Here is a 21,107-nt window from a genome sequence, read left to right as displayed (position 1 = left end):
CCTGACAAATCTTAAACTGAGATTAGGACACTCCTCTCTCTCAAACTTTCCTATGAGTTTTCATCATGCTTAGAATAAAATAAAATATAAGGTCCCTACAACAGTTTCTAAGATTTCACAAACTTGTCCTATTTACCTCTGTGACTTCATCTCCTACAGGCTCACCTCATTTAAAGTGTTCCTGCCTCCCTGGTTTCTCTCTTCCCCAAAACATTCAATCCTGCCTAGAAGTTTTTACACTTAATGGTTCTCTCTGCCTGGAACTGTTACACTTAACAGTTCTCTCCTCTCATCTTCATTATAAACTCTTGTCTTTCCATAGCTTAGCTCACATTTCATCCCCTGAAGGAGCCTCTTGATTCTGCCATCTAAAGCAGTCCTCTCTATCATTTTTATCATATCATCCTGTTCTATTTTCTTCAAGCTCTAAGTAATGGCTGAAATTATCTGAAACTTATGTCTAGAAGAAAAACATTACGAAAAGCCTGAAAAAGGTGGCCTGCCTGATTTTATCTACTTTAGATTTCTGCAAGAAGGGTTATCTTTTTATGTTTTGGGTCTTGACCTGTTTTTCCTCTTATGATTAGAGTCAAAAAAAGGGTGCTGGTGTCTCAGGGGAAAGCCTCCTGGTAGGCCTCAATCTCAAAAAAGACAGAAGGATCTCTGTTCCTTTCCAAGGCAAACCATTCAATATCACAGTAATCCAAGTCTATGCCCCAACCAGTAACACTGAAGAAGCTGAAGTTGAACGGTTCTATGAAGACCTACAAGAACTTTTAGAACTAACACCCCAAAAAGATGTCCTTTTCATTATAGGGAACCGGAATGCAAAAGTAGAAGTCAAGAAACACCTGGAATAACAGGCAAATTTGGCCTTGGAATACAGAATGAAGCAGGGCAAAGACTAATAGAGTTTTGCCAAGAGAACGCACTGGTCACAGCAAACAAACTCTTCCAACAACACAAGAGAAGACTCTACACATGGACATCACCAGATGGTCAACACCAAAATCAGACTGATTATATTCTTTACAGCCAAAGATGGAGAAGCTCTATACAGTCAGCAAAAACAAGATGGGGAGCTGACTGTGGCTCAGATTCATGAACTCCTTATTGCCAAATTCAGACTTAAATTGAAGAAAGTGGGGGAAACAACTAGACCATTCAGGTATGACCTAAATCAAATCCCTTATGATTATACAGTGGAAGTGAGGAATAGATTTAAGGGACTAGATCTGATAGAGTGCCTGATGAACTATGGATGGCGGTTCGTGACACTGTACAGGAGACAGGGATCAAGACCATCCCCATGGAAAAGAAATGCAAAAAAGCAAAGTGGCTGTCTGAGGAGGCCTTACAAATAGCTATGAAAAGAAGAGAAGCGAAAAGCAAAGGAGAAAAGGAAAGATATAAGCATTTGAACGCAGAGTTCCAAAGAATGGCAAGGAGAGATAAGAAAGACTTCCTCAGCAATCAATGCCAAGAAATAGAGGAAAACAACAGAATGGGAAAGACTGGAAATCTCTTCAAGAAAATTAGAAATACCAAGGGAACATTTCATGCAAAGATGGGCTCGATAAAGGACAGAAATGGTATGGACCTAACAGAAGCAGAAGATATTAAGAAGAGGTGGCAAGAATACACAGAAGAACTGTACAAAAACCATCTTCACGACCCATATAATCACGATGGTGTGATCACTCATCTAGAGCGAGACATCCTGGAATGTGAAGTCAAGTGGACCTTAGAAAGCATCACTACGAACAAAGCGAGTGGAGGTGATGGAATTCCAGTGGAGCTATTTCAAATCCTGAAAGATGATGCTGTCAAAGTGCTACAATCAATATGCCCACAAATTTGGAAAAGTCAGCAGTGGCCACAGGATTGGAAAAGGTCAGTTTTCATTCCAATCCCAAAAAAAGGCAATGCCAAAGAATGCTCAAACTACCACACAATTGCACTCATCTCACACACTAGCAAAGTAATGTTCAAAATTCCCCAAGCCAGGCTTCAGCAATACGTGAACTGTGAACTTCCAGATGTTCAAGCTGGTTTTAGAAAAGGCAGAGGAACCAGAGATCAAATTGCCAACATCTGCTGGATCATTGAAAAAGCAAGAGAGTTCCAGAAAAAAACATCTACTTCTGCTTTATTAACTATGCCAAAGCCTTTGACTGTGTGGATCATAATAAACTGTGGAAAATTCTGAAGGAGATGGGAATACCAGACCACCTGACCTGCCTCTTGAGAAACCTGATGTAGGTCAGGAAGCAACAGTTCGAATTGGACATGGAACAGACTGGTTCCAAATAGGAAAAGGAGTACGTCAAGGCTGTATATTGTCACCCTTCTTATTTAACTTCTATGCAGAGTACATCATGAGAAACGCTGGACTGGAAGAAGCACAAGCTGGAATCAAGATTGCCGGGAGAAATATCAATAACCTCAGATATGCAGATGACACCACCCTTATGGCAGAAAGTGAAGAGGAACTAAAAAGCCTCTTGATGAAAGTGAAAGAGGAGAGTGAAAAAGGTGGCTTAAAGCTCAACATTCAGAAAACAAAGATCATGGCATCTGGTCCCACCACTTCATGGCAAATAGATGGGCAAACAGTGGAGACAGTGTCAGACTTTATTTTTCTGGGCTCCAAAATCACTACAGATGGTGACTGCAGCCATGAAATTAAAAGACGCTTACTCCTTGGAAGGAAAGTTATGACCAACTAGACAACATATTAAAAAGCAGAGACATTACTTTGGCAACAAAGGTCCGTCTATTCAAGGCTATGGTTTTTCCATTAGTCATGTATGGATGTGAGAGTTGGACTGTGAAGAAGGCTGAGCACTGAAGAATTGATGCTTCTGAACTGTGAGAAGACTCTTGAGAGTCCCTTGGACTGCAAGGAGATCCAACCAGTCCATTCTGAAGGAGATCAGCCCTGGGATTTCTTTGGAGGGAATGATGCTGAAGCTGAAACTCCAGTACTTTGGCCACCTCATGCGAAGAGTTGACTCATTGGAAAAGACTCTGATGCTGGGAGGGATTGGGGGCAGGAGGAGAAGGGGACGCCAGAGGATGAGATGGCTAGATGGCATCACTGACTCGATGGATGTGAGTCTGAGTGAACTCCGGGAGCTGGTGATGGACAGGGAGGCCTGGCGTGCTGCGATTCATGGGGTTGCAAAGAGTCGGACATGACTGAGCAACTGAACTGACTGACTGAACTGAGGCCTCAGCTGAGGGGAAAAAATATCCAATTTCATATGTGATCAAGACTAATTCAACAGGGCATAATAGCTACAGGGATGTGCAACCATGGTCCTAAACTAATAACAAGCATGTGTGTTGGCTGAGGTGCTAACACTCCTGGGGCATCTACTGTGATTAACAATAGCCACGGCAGGCAGCTGGCCAATGGCCAGATCCCAGTCCCCTCTCTTCTGGATAAGCGGCCATAACATGAAGTAGATACGTGACACTCCCCTGCCACGTGTTCTGTCTTGAGCATCCCTGGTCTCGAGCCACTGCTGTGACTGAGATTCAGTAAGTGGCTAGTGTTACGTACTGACTTATAATCTGATTAACTCACATTACAAAAAAAAAAAAAATGCTTCGGTGAGGTCAAGTATGATTTTATTTACTCATAAAGATCAAAAAGGACATTTATACACTAATTACAACTATTTCTATATCAAAATGAATGTCATTTACCTCTTTTGCATAAGACTGTATCACTCCAGCAGCTTCTATTTTCCTTTTGCATCTCTGTTTAACAGTTACACTATTATTATCCAAATCTTGCATGAGCTTAAAGAAAGCCAATTCATTAAATAACACTTCAGATATCTCTACAAGAAGATCTTCTCCACAATCCTTCAGTTTTCTGCCAGCAAATTTTGCGAGTGAATCCTATTCAAAGATAAACCAAATCACTTTAAGATTATAGCAAACTTTAACTATGGGTAGAGAAATACAGATGATTAACAAATTTGAATTATAATACTCATGAAGGGAAAAACAATTTTATAACTTTTTAGTACTGAAAAACTTAAAACTAATGTCCAAGATAGGCTAAAAAACAATAGGTGAATATTACTAAGCAGGACTCTTGCTAGTCCTGCCCCCAGTTAGGAAGCACTACTATTACATAATTTAGTTACTGTTACAGCCCAAGAAATCTCTACTATCAACAGTTTCCAGTTTCTACAATTTCCCAGATTAGTAAAAAAAAAAAAAAAGAAAAAACTTGTTTTAGAAAATACCAAGGAATACTTTCTAAACATTCCAAACTTGAAGTGTTGTTCTTAGGTAGAGGAAAAATCAAAACAAAATTTTATTAGAGTTGGAAAAAGCCTTAGAGATGGTAAAGTTAAATGAAGACACAGGGCCTAATAGAGTATTTTTTAATTAAGTAAGGAATAACCTAAAAAGTATTACAGCATCATCCCAAATGGATGCTAGAATGAACATCTACTTGAATAAATTGTGTAATGCCAGAAATTGGGGGTGGGGGGGGGTGGGGGGGAGTCCTAACCACATGGTACATACTGGTAAGTCATATAAGTACAAGCTCTTACCTGTAATATACTTCCAAGCTGCTTATGAAAGAACTTTACAAACTCTTTGCTCTCATTGTTTTGCTGAGTAAGGACCAAAACCATGCGTCTTACTGAGGTTAGAAGTTGAGAAGAACATACTTCATCCATGTGCTCCTGAGAAAAATTCTAGTTGGTTAAGATATAACTTACTTATTGTGTAAAAAGTGTTAATCCACATGATATATGAGATGGTATTGTTCTTGCATAAGCTCCTCAACTTTTAGAGGCACATTTGGAGACTTTGTTCATAAGAACAGCCAACTACACACACTAAAAGGTCTGCAAATTATCACCATATCAGATAATAGCCAATAAGAAACTGGCTGATTCAACATTTTCCACTACTTCCTTTCTGTACTTTAAGGAACTATTCCTGCCATAGTTTCCATATCGCCTGTATGCCTATTTGCAGTTCAGTTCAACTAATCGCACGATCATACTTCAACTTCCACCAAATTTCCTGTGTTATCTGCTAACTTTCCTTGGCCTTGGCACTGCTGAAATCCTGTGGGTTGGAAGACGTTGAGCAGCCCTCTGAAGTCTACCCAAAAAAATCAAAATTTGAAGTGAAACGAGACATAATCAAATAGTTGAAATCAGATCGTTAGTTCTACTAATTTTGTTGGCTTCAGAAATTGTCTGAAGTGATAAATTTAGCAAGGGAATCCTCATGAAAGAACAGAATCAGACACAAAATTGCAAATGCAACAAAATGAGATGGTTTCATTCCCTACACATGAAGGTAAGTTATATTTTTTAACATTTAGAAAATAATTATACATATCAAATAAATATCACTACCAATATACCTAATTTAACAAAAAAGACACATTTAAAAGTATTTATTGCATTACATGAACACAAAAATGTAAAATAAAAAAGGCAATACTACTCTGTTTATGGCTAAGATGGAAGTAAGCAATAACCTAAATAGAATAAAACAGCATATATTCTTATAATTTAGAGGAATATAAATATTTTAGGGGGTGAAAATATATTTTAATAAAGGCACAAAAATAATTGATGAAATTGATGTATTTGTTTAATCTCCTCAAATTCCTTTTATCTAGTCTCTGAGGTCCTTCTTGACGGTAAGTACTAAGAAACTGAGAAAGATCTTGTTCTATTGGCGGGGTCTATAGCAGAAAATCACGATACTTTGTCTTAAGTGCTCTAAGACAGGTACCAAGTTTCCCAAGAGCAGGGAAAAGAAGGAGAAATTCTGCCAGCTAATACATACAAAACTATTTCAGCTCAATCCTGAAGGATAAGACCAACAGAGGAAGGATAAAGGCCATTCTGGGCAAAGGAAGTAACATGGGCAATGTGCCTTTTTGAACAATGTCAAGCAGGATACAAGGCATGTGGAAGGAACGGTTAAAAGGCTGGGATCAGGCTGCAGAAGTTTTATGAGCAATGCTGAATCTGATCTGGATCCTGTAGGCCAACAGTTTTCAACCTATATACTTGACTAGTTTAAAAACCACAGTCAAGGTTTGGTAGATCAATTCACTTACTAACATTCAATAAGTATTTACTGAGTACTACTACGTGCATGTATTATTCCTGGGACTGGTAAGACAGTGACCAAAACTATCTCTGATGTAACTCTTCATGACTTCATGGAGTTTACATGTAACAAGGGAAACAGACAAAATCAATAAGCAAATATTAAATAGGTTATAAGGTGATAAGCACTATGAAGATAAAGAAAAGTAGGTAAGGAAAGGGGAGATCTGTTCACCAAAAAAATAACATTTGACTAAAGCCTTCAGGGTTCAAAGGAGAAAGCCATGCAGACATGTGAAGAAACAGCATTCTAGACAGAAGTATCAGCAAGTGTCAAAGCCTTCGAAGCACCAGTAATGCTAGCAGGAGAGTTGAAAGATTAGAAGAGGAAGCAGAGACAGAACCATCTGGTGCTGCTGTGGGTGCTCAGGAAGAGGCTCAGGTTTTTAGTTTCTACATGCAATAATTTGGGCGTAGACAGATGGATCCTCCTTCCTCTCTTGGCTATCAAGCCTCTTTGGAGAAAACAGTTCCTAGAACTGCTTTTTCTCTCTTCTCTCAAAATACTCCAAAGAAAGCAATTACTTCCACCGAGGGAAGAAATGTCAGCGTACAGAAACAAAAATTTTTGCTGTCAGCATCTAACACATTGGCAAGTACAAGCAGGTTGTAAGAAATGAACCTAATGACAACACATTTTGTATTTTCCCAACTCTGAATGAAAAGATTGTCTTTTCATCTCTATTTTTTAAAATTTCCATTAAATGAGAATGTAAGAGTCCCATCTCAGAAACCAGTCCTGGCTTTCCTTCTCTCCCCTCTTCCTTGTTATTAAACAAAAAATGGTACTGCTTTACTTGTCTCATAGTTTCACTGTTGCTAGGAATATAAATTGTTAACCTTTCTGAGGGATAATGTAGCATAATGTCTCAAAAGTCTTAAAAATATTCATACCCTTAAAGCTATAAATTCTATGTCTAAGAATTACGTCAAGGAAATAAAAATGGGATGCATACTTAAATTTAGCTAAATCATTTAAGCGTTTTTCATAATAGTGAAAAACAAACCAGAAGAGAATAAACACAAACATTTAACAACAGGAACTAATAAAATAATTAACAGGAAATTCTGTTCTATGAATACTCAACCCTCACAGTAGCAATCATACAACTTACTACTGGCAGTCCTACTTAGTCAACTCTGGCTCTTCTGCTTTTGCACAACCTCTATATGTTTGATCACTGATCCTGGGCCCTAGTTCTAGGCTCCCTTTTCTTATCTAGTGCTGTGCTTTAGGTGACCCCATCTACTATTAGTAGGATCTGCTGATTTTCAAAATATATCCCATTTGTCTACTGTGCCCCATCTTTAGTACCACACCCTTACCTAAGTCATGATCATTTCTCGCCTGCCTCACTGTTGTTCTGACCCCTATACTCAATTCTCCAGAAACATCAGATTTTGTTTCTCTTACTTAAAATCTCCTACAAGTTCCCCTTCGAACTTCCAACAAAATCCAAGCTTTGACCCATGCCTATGACAGTCTGCATAATTGGCCCTTCCTCTTATTCCAACATCATCTCACACAAATTTTCCTATAGCCATATAGTCGTTCCTCCAGTTTCTTCAAAATGCCAAGCAAGCTTCTACTTCAAGGCCTTTCTCCATCTGGAATGATCTTGGCTTAAGCCATCTCTTTATTCACACCTCTGTGTAAATGCTCCCTCTTCAAGAAGACTTCCCTGACCATCCAGTCAAAAACACACTATCACATCACCATATTTTAATTCTCTGCATGGACTACCTGACATATATCTACTTATATGTTCTATATTTACTTATTTTTTTAAATCCATATTCTCATCCTATCATGTAAACTTCATGAGAGCAAAGGCCTTGACTTGTTCATTATTATGTCCCAACACCTGGCATAAAGTAGGTATTCCACAAAAATTTTTGAATGAATAATGAATCAATGTGTATATGTATAACCATTAAAAAATATGCAATAGAAAAATAGTGATCTAGAAAGATGTTTATGGTATCATTAATATTTGAAAAAAGCGGAATGCACATATATGTGGGCAAAATATTACAGAAAGGTTGACAAAATATTGACAGGCGCTATCTCTGGATAACATAATTATGAGTGATTTTAGTTTTTTCTTTTATCTGTTTTCTTAATTTACTACGATGGAGTCTTTGGCATGAATTTTAAAATATAAAACAGAACACTTACTTATTTTTAAAAATTATTACTTACCTTCAAAAAAGGAATGACTTCTTTCATAATTGCTTTAATTTGCCGGTCCAGTTGCTGAGTATCAATTCTAGGACACGGGACGGTAGCAACTTCACTCACGGGTTGCTGTGAACTATGATTTTCAATAACAGGAGTTTCTATTTTAAAAGAGAAAATGCTACATTAGCAAATAAAGTCTATGATGTGAAATATATACATTTATGCAAAATTCTAAAGAACATTGAATTCTGATGATTTTATGCTAAAATAACACAAAGGAACATCCATGTAGTTCTAGTACCGCTGATAATTAAAAGTGGTCCAAAAATTCCCATTATACATCAGGTGGGGTTCATAGTTCTTTATATATGGATTTTTTGTCAATTCAAGAACACACCTTCTAAATTATTACTAATCGTGGTTGTGGCAGCAGCACCATCGTCATCCTCAATGATCCTGCAGGTGCACCTGACGTCTGGACTACTTTCAGCCTCCATCTTCATATGCGTATAGTCTCTCATTCTGGCTAATGCCTGATCTAAGTGAATCACAGTGTCGCCTGTGTACAGAACAGAAATATTTCTAGAAGATATAAAAGCAAACTCTTTTCATGTATCCTATAAAATTTACTAATAAAAATATAATGTCTGAATATAGGGAAGAAAAACTAACTTAACAAGTTTCAGATACTGTACTATTTGGGTACTTGGCATGTATTACCACATGTACTTAATCCTTAAAATAACCCTATATAGTAGATGATAGTACCCTCATTTTCACAGAACTTAAGCAACTGCCCTAGGTTTCACAGCCAGTTAAATGTAGAATCAAGAATTGGAACCCAGGTCTCTTAGACTCTTAAGTCCATATGTTATTTCACATAAACAGTACAACAAAAAATAATTTCAAAATATCATGCAAATTCTGATGTAAATAATCCAACCTAATACAAGCAATTAAGGTAAAGACAAGACCTAAGAATGAGATTTCCCAATTCTCTTTTGCTCACTTCAGACAAAGCTAATGTTGAAGAACTGTAAATAAACAATCAGCTAATGAAACTAAATAGGTACAACTCAAAATCACTTGAGAACTCAGTAAGTAAAAAAAAAAAAAAAAAAAAAGGAGAAGGTTGACTATAGATTACCTTTTCTCTATAATGACATGAGCTCAGTACAGACTTGATAGGTAATAATATTTAATAGATGGGAGCTCCTAGAGAGAGCTAGGGTTTAGAGTCCTCATATTAATACTTAGTAAGGCAAAAGGAAAACTTACTGCTTACTGAAAGGTACCTAACAATACAGCAAGGCTTGACCCTTTTCTTTTGTCGTGGAAAAGGCTTTTGAAATCATCTAAATCTTGTTTTCATCATATAAACAAAAACTAGAATTACAGGACATTATTCTAACAACTAAGTGTCCTGGAAGTCTGAATGAGTGAATACTCGGGGACATTTTGATATGCTACAGCCTGGAAAATGAATCAGGTACTTAGACATCTTTCTTTTCTCTAACTTTCTTTCCAAATTTAGGACTTGGGGCTTTTTTCTCTCTGATCTATGAGACTCTCTAAGCTTTTGTTTTACTACTGATGGAAAAAATACAATGTGTCATGCCTTAGAGTTGCCTAGGTTTCCAACAATAGATTATATATGCTAAGAAATTTCAGTTCTTACTGCAAATTACAAAGTTCACATTTTTATTGAAGATGTGACTGGATGAGGCAATGCTACCTCTAAATTCTTCTTACTGATTAACTAGAAGACCTTAAGAGGATGACCTTTTCTCTTTTTTTGAATTACATGATTTTTATTTTGAAATCCAACATTTAGTAAAAAAATGATTTCATTCCTTTATTAAACATTAATTGCCTAATATATGTGGCATGTCATTGTTCTGGCAACTGAGCATTTAGAGTCTCTTCCCACAGAACTGACAAGGGATGACTTTCCTCTGAACTTCTATTATGCATGCTAGAAAACTGCTTATTTTCCACAAGAACATAGCATGGTAAATAAGACCCCATATCCTAAGTATATGCAGAAAGTCAGAAAGATGAGATGACTGGCCCAAAGTCAAAGAGTTAACAGTCAAGAGATGGCTGAATTTAGACTGTTGGATGGGTAGTGTTTTAAGTTTACATTCTTTCTACCACACCTTCCCTTTCTAAACTTTTGTTTCCTTATCAATGCAATTCAAAGACTTTATTAAAGTCATGTTCTAAGATTACAAAAAATTCTGCTTACCCAGAACATCTGTTGCAAAAGGCTCACAAGTTGAAGATATACTAGCATTATCAGCATCATTTTGCTCACTTATTTTATGTGTTTCTCTCTCAAAGTTCTTCTCAAAAGTTTCCTAAGTTGTAGTTTAAAAAAACAAATAAAAGTCACTATATTGCTTTTAAAATTATATGGATTAATATTAAAAATTTAACATAGAAACTATTTGCATAAAACACTTAAAACTGTGATATAATGAAAGTTATAAATGGTTGAATACAGAGTCACAGAGAATATCAAAACATTAAGTAACCTTGCAGAACACTTTGTCATTATGGAGGTGAAAACACATAGTGCCAGCTAATTACACTCTAACTTGGAAAAGGTAACATTACTTCTACACCATCGGGGAAATTCTATCTTCAAACTCTAACAATATCTAATACTTTACTATGATATCTGGTTGTCTCATATCAGAAGAACAACACTGACGGCACCATTTATATTTTTAAAAATTTTTATTGAAATATAATTTACATACAACAATGCACCCATTAAGTGTACAGTTTGATGAGTTCTGAAAAATATACGCACTGAGGCAACCATCTTTCCTAAAGATAAGACCATTTCCATCAGCCCAGAGAGTTCCTTTGTATCCTCTACTCCCCACTCACATGATTTCTATCACCAGAGATTAGTTTTGCCGTTTCTAGAACCTTATATAAATGGAACCACTCAGTATATACTCTTCAGTGTCTTGCTTCTTTCACTCAGTATGTTTCTGAAATTAATCCATGTTGTTGTGTTTCAGAAGTTCATTATTTTTTTAATGGCTGAAATAGTATTCCATTGTATGGATATACCACTGTTTGTTTATCCATTTATCTGTTGATGTTTCCAGTTTGAGGCTATCATGACTAAAGATGATATTAACATTAGTGTACAAGTATTTGTGGACATGTTTTCATTTCTCTAGGATGAATACCTAGAAGAGAAATTGCTGGGTCACATGCCAAGTCTATGTTTAACTTTACAAGAACTGCCCAACTGCCTTCCAAAGTGGTTGTTACAATTTTTACAATCCTACAAGCAGTATGAAAGTTCCAACTGTTTCAAGTGCACACCAATACTTCTTTATTGCCCATCTTTTAGATGTCTAAAAGCTTTTTTAGATAGCTTTTCTAGCAGGTATGAGGTAGAATCTCATGTGGTTTTAATTTGCACACTGGCCATTTATATATATTCTTTTGTGAAACACATGTTCAAATCTCCTGCCCATTTTTATTAGCTGATTTTTTTTTTTCTGGATGCACCCCATGGAATATGGAATCCTTGTTCCCCAACCAGGGATTGAACCCAGGCCTCCTGCACTGGAAGCATGAAGCCATAACCACTGGACTGCGAGGGAGTCCCTTGAGTTGATTTCTTACAATTAAAGTCATTTCTATAGTTAGGCTTTTTATACAGTCATTTGCCAGATATATGTACTAAGGCTGTTATTGCCTAATGGTATCTTTTGAAAAGCAGAAGGATTTTACTTTGATGAAGTCCAATTTATTTTTTTCCTTTCATATTTAGTGCTGTGTCCTACAAAATCTCTCTCATGTCAAAATCATAGTTTTTTTTTTTTTCTAAGTTTTATAGTTTTAACTTTTCCAGTACTGTTGTTGTTTAGTGACTCTTTCGAGACACCATGGACTGTAGCCTGTCAGGCTCCTCTGTCCATGGAATTTCCCAGGCAAGAATACTGGAGTGGGTTGCCATTTCCTCCTCCAGGGAATCTTCCGGACCCAGTGGTCGAACCCGTGTCTCCTGCATTGGAAGGTGGATTCTTTACCAGTGAGCCACCAGAGAAGTTCCTTCTACTACTATAAAGTAGTTTCAAATTTATTTTTGTGTACAGTATGAGTAGGAAGGAGTATCAATTATATTTTCACTGCAACTCATTTCACAACTATCTTCTTTCCAAGTTATTGATCTTTTAAAGTTTCTCTTAAATTATGAAATGAAAGGCCTGTCCCTGACTAAAGGAAATTCTGGCATAAGGGAACATGTTTTAAGAAATGGAAACATTTTGTTACGCCTTCAAGCAAGACCCAAAGGTAGATGTGACTTTGCCATTTTACAGCACCTGGAGTCGATGATAGAAACTGTTTATTCCTCTTCCTAAACCTCAATTCCTCATCCTCCTTAATTTATAATCTCCAGATGACTACTTCAGTTCTCTCTTTCATGGCATGGAAATGTTTACATGCCCTAAAAGGTATCTGAAAACCTCCATAAATGGAACTCCAAGGATCCTGGCTTAGTAACATGGAGAATGAGACTCTATATCCACTCAATATGGTAACCACTAGCCATGCAGCTAGTTAAACAACACTTAAAATTTAGTTCCTCAATCCCATTAGCCACATTAGTGCTCGAAAGCCATGTGTGCTAATAGATACTGTACTAGACAATGCAGATTGTAAGACATTTGGAACATTCTAGTGGTTAGCACTGCTCTGGATCTGTGGATATGAACACTGGAGGTTGTGCTAGCACTGCTGCTGACTAAATGACATAAATAAAGGGAAGATGACGACATAAATGCAGAATTTATGTTTTAGATGAAAAATTAAAGAATTGATTTATTTATTTAAAAGTAATTCTAAGTATAGTTATTTGTGCCAAGTCCCTGTGGTAATGGAATGAATTTTTGTGTCCCTCACAAAATTTATATATTGAAGTTCAACTCCCAAAGTGGAGATATTAGGAGGCAGGGCAGCTGAGAAGTAGTCAGGTTTAGATGAAGTCACCAGGGTAGAGGCCCCTTGATGACCCTTTTAAGACAAGGAAGAGACATGAGAGCTTTCTCTCACTGCACAAGGATACAGGGAGAAGGTGGCCATCTGCAAGCCAGGAAGAGGGTCCTCACCAAGAACCGAGTCTGCGGTACAACATTCTTAGGACTTCCTAGCCTCCAGAATCGTGAGAAATAAATCTCTCTCGTTTAAGCCATCCAGTCTACGGTATTTTATTGAACCAGCCTAATCTAAGACACCTACTTACAAAGTATTACTACATCTTTAAATCTTATTTAACTTTAAAAGCTTGTCAGGTTAATTATATCATAAGTTGTAGCTCAATTTTCCAAATGTATTGTGCAAAACAATGGGCTCAAATCCTTTAAAATAATTGGAAGTAATGCTGCCTATATGAAATTTGGATAAAAAGAAAGGCGCTAGAGTTAAGGATATAAAATTACTAAAAAAGATTTTTCAAAAAAGACATTCTTCATGCTCTCTCAGTCATTTCAAGGCTAATAAATTTAATATAAGCTAGTATCTCCTATGTTTTATGTATACAGCTGGAACACTTCATTTCCCACCAAAAAAGAGAACACAATTTTCAACTGGTTACAATAACAATTAATTCCAAGTACCAATCTGTTACACTAATTTATATTTGATAATAAAGTCAATCAAAACCATGTACTTTTTGTACATAGGTTTATGTTCATAGTAGTTTAAGGGCTGGAGCCTGGTAAAGAAAAATTTTAAGCAGAAAAGATGACTTGGGGAAGTACCATTTTAAACACAAGAGCAAAAACAGAGCAAAAATTTAAAAGTCCTCAATAATTGTAAGGAAATTACTATTCATGAAGAAAAGATGATCATCTCTGGAGAAAACACTATCTTTTCAGGAAAAAAGCTTATGTTATCATATTAACCATGGGAAGAAACACAATGATATGCTTCCAACTTCATAATCATAGCAGACATTTGCTAATCAATTATGGTACTCTGATCCATGAATATCCAGGTGCTGAAGGTGGTATAAAAAAGAACATACTTGCTATCCCAGGACCACATACATACAATCTTTTAAAATAGAATCAGGATCTGAACCTTTAAACAGGTGATTTCCAAGTGAGCTCATTACCTCCTCAGTCTCTTAGCAGTTGGCATACATTCAATCCACTATGTGCAAAGTAGGTGCTACTTGGAGAATATAGTTTATTGAAAATATATACTTCCCTCATCACTCTTCCATTTCCAGGCCCTTTTTACTTTACTCAAAATTTTCTTCAACAGTTTTAATACATTAAATTACATTTTCTTCTAGGCTTTTTTTGGTCTAGCTTCTCTTCTAACCTAAAAACACCATTTATCTTGTATTTATTCAAGGGTTCTGTGATCTAATTGCAGTATGATTTACTCAAATGTCTTGAATGAACACAGAAATTTTACTAAATGTGTGAGTGACTGAAAGTTGCTTAGTTGTGTCTGACTCTTTTGTGACCCCATGGACTATACAGTGCATGAAACTCTCTAGGCCAGAATACTGGAGTGGGTAGCCTTTCCCTTCTCCAGGAGATCTTCCCTACCCAGGGACTGAACCCAGGTCTCCCGCATTTCAGGTGGATTCTCTACCAGCTGAGCCACAAGGGAAGCCCAAGAATACTGGAGTGGGTAGCCTGTCCCTTCTCCAGTGGATCTTTCTGACCCAGGAATCGAACCAGGGTCTCCTACATTGCAGGCAGATTCTTTACTAACTGAGCTATTATGATTCAACTCCTATGTTGGACAAAGGAGATATAAATACAGTCATTTTAGACCTTATAAGCTATCATTTCTATATAACTTGCGGTGTTTGACTGCTGTCATATCTTGACTGAATTTTATACCTCACCTCAAAATTAAGCAATACATTACACTTAGCTTTTGAAAAAAGCTAAAAACTAAATACATAGCGTATAATCACAATTTATTAACAAACTACTTAACTTTTGTTTGCTGCATATTGAAATTATGTCTACATTTCATTAATCATTATCAGCTTACATCATCAGTAGTAGCAAGGCTTTCACTGGGAGTAAGTTCTGAGTTGGATGCTATCCAAGTACCAGAATTCACGGACTTTATATTTTCTCCTTCTTTTTCATGGTTCTCAGAAATATGCCTGGATACTATGTCCTAAAATAAAGAGAGAAGATAGCTATTTATGAAAAACATTTGTGTTTAATCACAAAATTAAAAGTAGAAGCAGACAGCAAAACAAAGGCAATCCTACCACCTCAAAGATTAACTATGAGGAAGATATAACAGGACAATACAATGAAAAACTGTCAGAAAAAGACTTTTATCTAAAGCCATTTAAGCTATATAAGAAAATTATTAAAATGGCATGGAAATACATAAAGAAACAGATTGAAATACTTATGGAACAAGGATATACTTCAATCTAAGAAAGTAAACAGATAGAATTGGGAAAATTGGCAGTACCAGAAAGCAGAGGAAAGAGAATGTTAGGTACAAGATACCTGCAATGCATATAAGGCCCTCTGTCTCAAATAGTCTGTATTAAGTAGCTGAAGCTCATGGAAGAGTTCAATAAGAAAATGTGGACGAGATTCATTTTGAGAAATCAACGTAGCTACTTCAGAATAAATGGTATCCCGCAAAGCTTCGAACATGGAAAAATCACTCCCGGTTTCTGGAAGATATTAAAGATCAGAAAGTTAATATTGGTGAAATATATTCCTGACTATTTCTATTAACTTGCATCATTACTCTCAACTTTAAATTACTTAAAAATCAGAACACAATTCTATCGCAGAGCTTTTAAAGTAAAAAAAGAATCTTCATAATTACCAGGATAAAGATAATTCTAAAAATCTCAAGATACATACTACTTACTAGAGAAATAATATTATCTAGCATTACTTAGACCAAAGTTATTTCTCAGTGAAAAATATCTGGAAAATTTTACATGTTTCATAGGAATAATCAGTGGAAATTTTTTAGCACTTGAATAAAATAAGTGAATTGAAAATTATTTTCTTTTTTTGCTAATATGAACTTTTTTACAGAAAAGGAAATTTATTTTGTTAATGTTGAGAACAAACTAAATGCTGCCAAGGAGACCTACTACTTTAAGGTTTATCTAGTTAGATCTACTGATTCTCAAATCTCTATTATCCTGCTGTACTGATGAAAAACTGAATTTGTAAATGTAACAAAATAGGTACAATTTTACTACAGTGTCTTACTGATACACTCAGTATAAGCTGAAGCAAGCAGTGACCCAAATGAACTTTTCAGTTACCCAGAATTAGGTATCACTCTATTATTTAGCAACACTTCTGCTGCATGTATTTATTTATAACAAAGAGTTATCACACTTAAAGGTATACAGCCATACCTTTAGTTTTAAAAACACAAATTAGGAACTGTTCCCATTTTGAGTTCTCTACGAAAAAAAAAATTTCCAAGTGTTCTTCTAGCTATCAAACTCTATAAACTTTCTAGAGTAATAGTAGAACCACAAATAGATAAATACTTAAGTTTATTTTAGCTCACAAAAAGTAGTGCTAAATTTTCACGACAGGGAATTTGAAATGTTAAGTGTTTTAATACACTGTGCTTTCAAATAAATATTGCAAGATCATTAAGATTTAATTCACTTTTTCCAAGAAAGAAGTTTTTAAATGCAAAGCAAATGTGGTTTAATGAAAAAACTTTCCATTCACTTGCTAAGCAAATTAACATCCTCAGGCCTCAATTTCCACAAGTATAAAATGATAAGGATAATAAATATACAATGTCCCTACCATGCCTCAGACATTTATGAGTATAAAATGAAATGATATACTATGATGCACTGTTACTATAAAAATATTTATTATGAGCAGGAACTGGAACTATCTCTGTAGGAAATTTCTACTTATAGGAAAAATCCAGATAAGATGTGACAGCATACAAACTTTCTCAATTCATACACTATATTGTAATTTGATCAGTTGTTTTAAAAAATGGTTTTTAAATGGTTTCTTATATCTTAAACATATAAGAACAAAGCATATTTAATGATATCTTTCATACCTTCATTATGTGATAAAATGATCACTCTAAATTATATATCAGTAAAGATTAAATTATTTCCAAATAATGAATTATAGCAGACATATACTTCATCCTTACAATAGAGAAGTCGAAAGTTTTTACCATTCTCTTTCTGGACTGAGGTGCACTAGTTTAAGCTAGAAAAATCTCTGACCTCAGCCAGATTTCTATGACTCCATCTTGTTTTTATCCTACTTTCTTCAGAGTTCTTTTCTTTAGGAAGTGCCACTGATATATTTAACTTCATCTGTGATAGATCCTTGTTTTGTATTTTTTTTCCTTTAAATTTTCCTAAAGGTTCATAACAGGCTTTTCTTTTTCACTCATGTGTAGCAGAGGAGGCATTAAAGAATATTTACAATTCTAAATCATACATGTCTAATAAATATTCATAGTTTAAAGACAAAAATAGCATTATGCAGTTTTCCATGACCTTTATTAATCATGGTATTTACATGTCATAGTTGTTTTGTTCAATGGTTTATTTTTTTACACGTGTGGACTGGTAAGAAAAAAATACCTACAACAGAAGTTATACACAATACTTAACACTGTAAATCACAGCTAAGAATAAAAACAACTGTATTTTTGTTTCCAAAAATATTAATGCTCATAAGCATTTAAAGAATACAAAATAAATAACTTCAAATAAAACACTAAATTACAAAAAAGTTTTCTATTACCTACATGAATGTGTTGGTTATGTTACACACACTAACAGAAAATTAAAGTAAGAGAAAAGCAGGCAATTTTACCAATTAAGAATTATATATGAAAAGCTTGAGAATTTAATGGGTATGAATTCTCTTTCACTTTTACCAGCCAAATAACATATACATACTAAACTGAATCTAAAAAATAATTAGAACAATAAAACTAAGGATTTTTAGGACCAATGGTAAAAATTAACAAAAAGCGGACACCAGAACTAAGCAGATTGTTACCTGGCGCTTCATTGCATGCATTTCTGTTAGACTGCTGTAGTATTCTCCTAGCATGTGCTGTAGGAAAGGGCAGACATAAGGATGAACATAAAATGTGTATGAATAGTAAAGACAGGGTCTATAATATGAATAAATGAATGAAAAAAAAAGAAGCAAATTTCTTTAAAATCATTTGCCTGAACTGAAATGTTATCACAAGGTGTGGTTTATGCTCTATTTAAAAATAATCTCTTTGGGGAAAATATCAAATGATCTACTATAAACTTGTGTTGATATGACTGATATGACTCTCATATAGTAAACTTTTACCATTCACTCTTAGAAGCATACACATCAAGGCAACTTCCCACAGTACTCGAGGGACAAGAGGACTGTATTGAACCGTATACAGTTCAATACTAGCAGCCTTAGATGTTACAATCAAATGATCATGTAACAAAAACTACTATTACATGCTACAGAGAACTTTAGGGTAATGGTTAAAACTAAAATTAAGTCTTCTACAAAATAGGAATATTTATATTATTCAAACTTGTTTTAGTTCATCAAAATTTGATGGTTATGTTTCTAAGTGACAGTAATAAGATCTGAAGTACTATGACCAACTATCAACTATTTAGGTAATGATAATTAATTTATTAAATCTATCAATTTAGTGCCCTTCCCCAACCCTCACCTGTCTACTGTTTGATGACATCACTATTTGATAAATATAGTGAAAGGAGATGGAAACTACAAAATTTCCATAAAATGCTGGGGTCAGAACAACAGAATTGATATATTTGACAAAAGGATCCTGGACTTAAGAGAAGACTAAGATTGAAACTTCAGCTCTACCATTTGCTAGCAATATGACCTTGAGGAAGTCATTTCAAAATATGAAAAATAAATATTCATTGTAAGTTTTAGAAAATATAAAGGAGTTTATTTTTTATATATAATTTATTTTATTTTCTAACTTTACAATATTGTATTGGTTTTGCCATATATCAACATGAATCCACCACAGGTATACATAAAACCATTATTAATACTTTGATGTTCTTACACTTTTTTTTCATCCAGATTTTTGTTTAAAATAGTTGGAATCACAATGTTTAGTCAACACCTAAATCCCAACTTCTTCTTTCACTTTTGATTCCTTTAGGATGCATGCCTAAAAGTACAATTACTGAGTTAAAGGCATGACTTTTTTCCCAAGAACCAGTTAAACCAGATCAGTTTATATTACTGGTCCTTTATGAGCACTGAGAAAAAATAGGTACCCCCTGTGATAATGTTTCCTCATCTACAAAATAAAAAATAAATTCATAGGATTATGAAGTTCAAATGACATGAGTAATTAATTTGTAAACAGTAAAGCATAATATAAATGGTAGCTGCTATTATCATTTTCACGAAAGGTCTTACGGACAACTGAAAATTTAGAGTCTATATTTACTGACTCTTTCTCTGTATTTCTTTGAGATGTACTTACTCTTTATAAATCAGGAAAGTACTAGTATGTATTTAAACTAAAATGGTGGCAAATACATGACTCCATTCATTCAATAAACACTCACTGAGTGCCTACCATGTGTCAGGTACCACGCTAACATTTAAGATACAAACATGAAAAAGTATTATCTATTGCCAAGGGACTCAAAAAAGCAATACAGACACTAAACAGGTGAATACTGTATAATGTAATACAGTCAACAGAAGAGGTTTACACAGGCTTTGACAGAAAAACAAAAAGGAAAAGGGAACCTATCCCTGCTTGGACTTGGATATAATTACAGAATTAAGATTTTACTTAAGAGCCAGCAGAGAAAAGGGCTTACAAAGAAAAGGACTTGAGGCAAAAAAGGCAACTGTCAAGGTGAGACAACTCTTGCGGTGGCTATGAAAAAAATGTCAGTGAGAGTCAAGTTCAAGGCAGAGGGTATGAGAAAGGAGTCTGGAGAGGCAGGCAGGAAGGAATCAAATCTCTGCTGGCCAGATATGTTGCATTAAGACAACAGGACATTCTCCTGTAGGCATGGTTGAAGACCAAAGATCTTAAGCAGGGGAATGGTAAGATTTTATATGGAATTCTTATTTAGATATTATCAGAATTTCAAATTAGGAGAACCAAATTAATGTCAACTAGTTTGTTTATTCAGAGTTTTATCAAAATGCATCAAAGACAATATCACAGTAACAATAAAATATATTAATATTTCCAGTTTACATTTTTGGTGTCAAGAATTGTGTACTTAAACTCTACTATAACACCTTATACATGATAGGAAAGTGTGACAGATCAATTTTCAGCTAGTTTTAATACAGCTTTTCAAATCTAGGATGAATAAGTCCTTAAATTAAAACAAACCAAAACAGAACATACCTGAAGATATTTCTGTAGACCTACTACATCTTATGACTTTTTCCAGCTGCTCATGATTCTTTCTGCTGAGTACTTTTGCTTGAACAGGCTCTTCAGTTTGGGCTGAATGTCTGTTTCTACTTTTGCAAGGTTCACATGTGCTAGACACACTGGCACTTTCATACCCTTGAGTAAAAAAATTGACGACTGTTATCAGTTGCAACTAACTCAAACTGAAAGGGAAACTGATTTCCATAGTGAAATAGTACGAGTAACTCAATTTATAATGTTGTGAGGGCTTTGTTTAAGAAAAAATCAAAACAGTAAAGAATATGTCTTAGAAATATCTTTGT

At 35.1% G+C, this 21,107-nt stretch overlaps 1 protein-coding gene across 18 annotated transcripts in view; it reads right to left on the bottom strand.

The window, feature by feature from the left end:
* The window catches only part of PCM1 (pericentriolar material 1), a 107,688-nt gene that overhangs the window by 28,938 nt on the left and 57,643 nt on the right, over nt 1-21,107 (bottom strand). For 10 of the 18 annotated variants that reach the window (XM_055567300.1, XM_055567301.1, XM_055567296.1 and 7 more), the window contains 9 exons: nt 20,776-20,940; nt 18,408-18,464; nt 15,882-16,054; nt 15,403-15,534; nt 10,601-10,712; nt 8,750-8,911; nt 8,374-8,510; nt 4,581-4,715; nt 3,715-3,912 (listed from right to left, as the gene is read on the bottom strand). In XM_055567300.1, coding sequence (XP_055423275.1) covers nt 3,715-3,912; nt 4,581-4,715; nt 8,374-8,510; nt 8,750-8,911; nt 10,601-10,712; nt 15,403-15,534; nt 15,882-16,054; nt 18,408-18,464; nt 20,776-20,940 — 1,271 coding nt within the window. The remainder of the gene's footprint in view (nt 1-3,714; nt 3,913-4,580; nt 4,716-8,373; nt 8,511-8,749; nt 8,912-10,600; nt 10,713-15,402; nt 15,535-15,881; nt 16,055-18,407; nt 18,465-20,775; nt 20,941-21,107) is intronic. The other 8 variants (XM_055567299.1, XM_055567307.1, XM_055567311.1 and 5 more) reach the window with 2 other exon arrangements.

The sequence above is a fragment of the Bubalus kerabau genome, chromosome 2 (genome assembly GCF_029407905.1).
Source record: "Bubalus kerabau isolate K-KA32 ecotype Philippines breed swamp buffalo chromosome 2, PCC_UOA_SB_1v2, whole genome shotgun sequence".
NCBI lineage: Eukaryota > Metazoa > Chordata > Mammalia > Artiodactyla > Bovidae > Bubalus > Bubalus kerabau.
This window is presented reverse-complemented; position numbering and strand designations above follow the sequence as displayed.